Genomic DNA, 6,000 nt, shown 5'->3' with positions numbered 1-6,000 from the left:
ACCATGTCCCACTGGCCCTCCCGTGAAGGAGCAGGCAAAACCAGGCAAACCCTGAGGCAGCAGTGGGGTTTGGTAATGGACCCACGAGGGTGCCAAGGCCTGTAGGGCAGACTGGGCCCTCAGGGGGGTCAGCTACACTCCCTGGTCTGCACGGGCCCTAGGCCCAGGGAGCTTACCTAGTGTGGTGGGCAGAAGCCGTTGCCTGATCATTGCACCCAGAAGGGGCAGAGGGGGCCCTGGCACGGCATGGTACCTCCATAGGTGCCAGCAGGGCTTGTGCCCCGGCCTCCGAGTAAGGCGGGGACCAGGCGGGGAGGCCGCCTCACGCCTCGGGCCAGGCCCGGCGGGACAACACCTCCCCGAAGCCTGCAGGGGGCGCCATGCCTGCCTCGCCCCGCCGCGCGCGGCTGGCCCTCGGCGCAGGCGGGCCGCGGAGGCGAGAGCAGTACGCATGCGCGCTGGCCGCCGCGGGCTGTAGCGGCGGCGCGTGCGCGCTCAGAGCCCGCGGGGCGGGGGCTCGCGCTCACCCTGGTAACAGCACCGCTGCGGGGCCGCGCCCTGCTGAGGCCTCCCCCGTCGCCATGCAGGGCGAGGACGCCCGGTACCTCAAGAGGTAACCGCGGAGCCTGGCCAGGGTGTACGGGGGAGGCGCGGCAGGTTGCGGTGAGGGGTAGAAGGGGGCTCTGGGGCTGAGGCGCGGCAGGTTGTGGTGGGGGCTGGGCGTGGGGCTGTGGGGCTAAGGCGCGGCAGGTTGTGATGAGGGGTGGCATGGTGTCGGGTGGGGCGTGCGACGTTGTGGGGTGGGAGGCAGATGTTGCAGGCTGTTGCGGGGGTGTGGGTGGGAGATTATGCGTTGGGGGAGAACACGGGAGCTGAGGCTGTGGGGCTGAGGTGTTTTAGCGTGTTGTGGGGTATGGGGGCAAGAAGGGGTTGTGAGGAGGTGGTGGAGTGTGGGGCGGAGGTGTTGCAATTTGTGGTGGGGGCAAGCTTGGGGATAGGTGGGAGGCTATGGGTGGGGAATTGAGAATAGAGAGTGTTTTGGGAGGGGCGATCATGAGGTGGGGGGAAGGATTGGGATCGAGGAGTGGCTGGTTTCGAAAATGGCTGGAGGTTGTGGGGTGTGGGGGGGAAGATGGGTGAGAGGCTTTGGGGTGAGTGGTTTGGGAATGGGAGATAGATTTGTTTATGGCAGGTTGAGGTGTGGTTGCATAGTCCGGTGGGCAGGAGACTTGGACGGGGACTGGGAGGCTGGGTTAGGGATGAGTAAAAGTTATAAAGTGGGTTTAGGGTACACTGAGGGATGGGATGGGTGGCATGCTGTTGGTAACTGGTTGAGGGGAGTAGTTTGGAGGGATGCACTGGTTTGGGGATGTCTGTGGTGACATTTTATGGTCTATGTTTGGGATGATGCACTGAGGTGGCAGCAAGTTGAGAGCAGAATAGATGCTGTTAGGAGATGAGTGGGGAGGGTCATGTGGATATTAAGGGTTGGGATGGGGCAGGTGGTTGCTCTGGGGAACAGGCAGGGTGGGGACCCGGGAGAGGATATTAGGCAGTAAGGACAGCTTCAGGGTGCAGCTAGGAGAGATGAACGGATTTGGAGGAGATGTTAGAGCATGGCATGGCAGATTGTGGGGGGACAGGTAATGAGGTGGGATGGATGGAATGGTTTGGGAGGTGGGATGGTCCTAAGAGGTAACTGTGGTGGATCTGGATTTGATGTTAAAGATGTGATGAATGAATGGTGCCTTTATCTGTGTACTTGGCAGTGAGACCAGTCAGCCTAAAGAATAGGGTCTGAGTAGGCAGCTATTGGATCTCCATCGATTGTTTCAGAGCAAAAGTGCTAGCAATCCCAAAAGATGTCAGGCCACCTAGGCCTCTGGTAAGATATGATGTGTGAACAGTGTCACTTTCTCCTCCCTTGCTGGTGATTTTATCCACCACATCTTGAATTTTGTGGAGTTCCTGATCTTTGGTTTTTTTTCTTTTAATTTCCTTTCCAGTTATTAGCATTTGCAGAACTTGCTTTTTAGATTATCTGGGTTTTGCCTTTTTTTTTTCCCCTTTCCTTGTATGCCACATATTAAGACACATAATTAGAAACAGTGGGGGGAGAAAAACCTCTTGATAATATTTGAACATTAGTTCTGTCATATAAACGTGGTAACAGGTAAGATTCAAATGGCCACCTGTAATTAAATAAATAGCTGTAACTTTAGAGCAGTGCCTATTTTTAGCCTTGCATGTTCTGTTTGTCCCATCTTATGGGATTTTTGGAGGAATCATCTTTACTTTGTAGTCATCCCTGCAACAAGCATAGTTTTCTCTCTTTTTAGGAAGCACAAACCAAAACAATCAATTGTGCTGTTTGACGTGACTAGGGTTGTGTGCAAGTCTAGTACTCCTCTGATCCCTGTTTCCCTTTGTCATCCTCCATGAGCAGTCCCCCTCCCACCAAGTCTGACTTGCTAGGATTTGTTATTGGATTTTCAGCCTTACCCACGTGCACAATTTGTGCCACTTGTAATTAGGATAGTTTGGTTTTGCTTTTTCCTCCTGAAGGAATTAGTTAATAAAGGGTATTCACACACCAGCTTTGGTTATGTAAGCTCAGCTAGCGCAGCTTTTGTCTGTAAAAAGGCCTTCCTCTTTTAAACCTATAATAGAGCAGGATTCTTGTTGACAAAGCAGGCAGTGAAGTGAAAGGGTGGGCTGATGTGTGTGAGAGCTCCCCAGTGCATTGCTGCTTCTTACCAGTTAAGAATATCTGTAATTTTAAACGTTTTATGAAGCGACTTACAAACGCATGGACAGAAAATCAGTAAAGTAGATGTTTGTTGATTCAAGGGGGGAGGGGGATTGTTTCTCTAAATAAAGATTTTTTTTTTTTTTTTTTTTGGTGATGCTGGCAATCTGAATGCAGTGTTTTCCAAATGGAAAACCACTTTAGTGGCTGGATATTGCATTTCAGTGTAGGTCTTCAGCAGTTTGCAAGGTAAGATTTTTCAGAGAGGGAACTTGAATGTGAATTGATTTGTGACTCTGTTATCTAGGAAATAGCTCAGTTAGTGAGGGTGGTTATCAGTGTGAGAGGGCAGAAAATCTCTGCAGCTATAAGTCCTTCAGCTTACCCATCTGTCCCTCTTAAGGAAAAAATTAAATATGGGAAATGCTAAAACTGTTTAAGCAGTATTAAGCTGAGGTTCTGCTGGTTGCTAAGCTCATCAGTGGTTTACTGCTGCCAAAAGGAGGAGGTCTCACTCCTTCCTCTTTATCCCTGCTCATAGATAGGAAGTGTTACTCCCTTTCTATAGAGCACTTTAATTCAGTAACACATTGAAAAACTCCCTCTGCCCAAAACATGGGGACTTTTCTGTTGGATTGCTGGCAGTGGCTGTTGAAAGGATTTGACAAGCCCTCATGCTGAACCAAGGTGACTGCCAGGAGCAGGGAAAACATGGAAAGATCTAATCCTTTTGGCAATGATAAGTTGTTAGTTCAACTTAGTTCTTGTAAAACTATACCAAAGTCCTTCAGGCCCACTTGTTCTCTACCTGTCCTGTCCTTTATGTTTGTAAATATTACCAAGCTGTAACTTCATAGAGTTTTGACTGTCAGGAGGAGCATTTCTGGTTGGGTTGTCCTGGTAGGTAGATCTAAATATGGGGGAAATATATTTAGGGGTGAGGAGTGAGAGCCAGTTTCTTTTGAAATAGATTTGCCGGAAGCTTTCTGTCCTGCAAGGCTCAACCTTGTGAGAACAGAGAACAGACTGTAATGAAACATCTTCTTCAAAGTACTGTTAAAGGAAAAAACCACAAGTTCTTCAGAAAAATCTCACGTGATAGATGGAGTTCTGCTACAGTCTCATCAAGGAAGATGTTGCTCTTTAGCAGTGTGCGATATTTGTTTACCCTGTGGCTTTATGACTTTGTAAGGCTGGTAGTTGAACTGAGTCTTCATTTCCTACAGCAGACCTTTCTGTGGTTTGTGGGATTTTTTTAAGCAGCTGTATTTCAAGAAAAGAGTATTTTTTTGCAGTTGTATTCTGCACAAGGGAAAGATGGGTAGTAGCTGGGTAGATGGAGGCACACATTTCAAACATTTTCTGAAGAGAGTGGTTACACTGAAGGCTGTGTCTGGATTTGCTAACATTTCCAGCTCTATGAGGCTGAAGTAGCTTTCCCTTGTCTAATTGACCCAATGCCAGAGCTAGCTGCTATCTCATTTATGCTGATACAACTACTAGTGAAGCCACCTGTAAATCTATCTATTGCCATGATCTGTCAAAAAAACCCAACCCCACAATGCCCAAACAAAACCCCAAAACAAACAAAAAAAAACCCCACACCAAAAACCAAACCCACATTAGGGAGTTGTTTTTAATCTTCAGTGTTTTAGTAGCCTTGTCTATGTCATGACTGTACATAGTCTATTGGCAGTACCAAGGGAAAAGGGGCAAGTGTCAGCTTTACCACCAAGGACAGAAATGTGTTAACTCTATCCTCTGGATGTAGCTCTGCCATCACCTGAAAACAGAAAGCTTCATGTAGCTTCATGGCCTGTTATCTATGGCCTGTCCTCATGGCCCTTGTATCTCTGCATGGACATGGTGTTGCTGTCACAAAGGAGGAGAGAGCAGGACAGGCCCTTTTGGCAGTGACATACCCAGAGTGCTTTCTTGGTGAATGCTTCTTCAAAATATCTGTAGCTGTAGTAAAGCAGGTAGACATGCTTGATTTATACCTGTTGATGGCAGCTGTTGATCTGGTAATCCCCTGAGCCTGGCAACAGACACAATGAGGTGAAGAACAGTAGCAATGAGCTTTGTGCTTCAGGAGAGAATAGTTAATTTGAAGTAAAAATTATTTGTAATTCATTCTTGGTAGATTTTTAACTGATAAGATTTAGCCAAGACAGTCTTTTAGAGGAATAATTTCCATTTGTAAATGACTGCGCTAGATTGATGCTGTTAGCAGATTTGTCAATACTGACAATGTAACGGAATCAACTGGGAAATTCACAGTCTCTGTGAAATGCATCTTTTTCCTCATTGTAGCTCCTTAAGAGAGCTGGGAGACATAGAAATCAAAGATTTATCCTGTTTCTTGCTTACTTGACTTCTGTGACTAAGGCTTGACCAATGGCTCGGGTGTTTTTGTATGTATTAGAGATAGTAGTCAAGAATATGCCACTAGCACTAAGCTTTGGTACAGCTGTGTGACATGAAATATGGTGTGAAAGGAGGGCATTGCTTGGATTTAGGGTCTGAGTAGAACAGGAGACAGGTCATTGATACTGATCTATGTTCTGGTATGTTTTCTGAGCTTTTCATTTAATCAGTAATTCTTTTTTCTTCCCGGCAGGAAGGTAAAAGGAGGCAACATAGATGTGCATCCATCTGAGAAAGCCCTCATTGTCCACTATGAAGTGGAAGCAACAATTCTGGGAGAGCTGGGAGACCCCATGCTGGGGGAGCGCAAGGAATGTCAGAAAATGTAAGGTCATAGCAAGTTCTGATAGCTTTTTCTGTTTTTCATAGTGATAAATTCAACAACTCAAAGCATCAACAGCCTGTAAGAAATAACATGTTCTAATCTTTATAAAACTTAGTGCTAGATTAGTGGGAGGGTTTAGAAACCAGGAAATAGCATGTGCCTAGGAAAGTTAACATCTAAAACACATGTTGTAAACTGCTTTTCATCCATGTACTTTAATGCTTTGTTAAAAAATTTAAAAAAAGATTATTCCCATTTTACGTGATGGGAACTTGAGATAGAGAAAAATCAAGTGATTGGTTCCTACTCAAATGATGGTTAATGTTGGAGTAAGTAATACTATTGAACCTTCTGACAGCCTTATGCTCTAGCTTTTGTCTCTCTTGTTGTTTTTATCTGTCACTCCTGCTAGTGTTTTCACTACAGTGTCTGCGTTTAGTTTTGCCTGGTATTTTTCTTTTAAGAGCATTAAAGCATTCCCCATTGGAAAAGCCCAGAG

The 6,000-nt window shown here is 46.5% G+C and overlaps 1 protein-coding gene across 1 annotated transcript in view; it reads left to right on the top strand.

Moving 5' to 3' along the window:
- Window positions 1-395: 395 nt before the first annotated feature.
- The window catches only part of KIFAP3 (kinesin associated protein 3), a gene marked incomplete at its 3' end in the record, with an annotated part of 74,606 nt that continues 69,001 nt past the window's right edge, over window positions 396-6,000 (top strand). Inside the window, exons 1-2 of the mRNA XM_082002614.1 lie at window positions 396-613; window positions 5,370-5,501. Of these exons, the coding sequence (XP_081858740.1) occupies window positions 582-613; window positions 5,370-5,501 (164 nt within the window). The 5' untranslated portion in view covers window positions 396-581. The remainder of the gene's footprint in view (window positions 614-5,369; window positions 5,502-6,000) is intronic.

Source organism: Phaethon aethereus, assembly GCF_964289735.1.
Source record: "Phaethon aethereus genome assembly, chromosome: 8".
Lineage (NCBI taxonomy): Eukaryota > Metazoa > Chordata > Aves > Phaethontiformes > Phaethontidae > Phaethon > Phaethon aethereus.
Note: the sequence above shows the minus strand (reverse complement) of the source record. Positions and strands in the feature narration are given on the sequence as shown.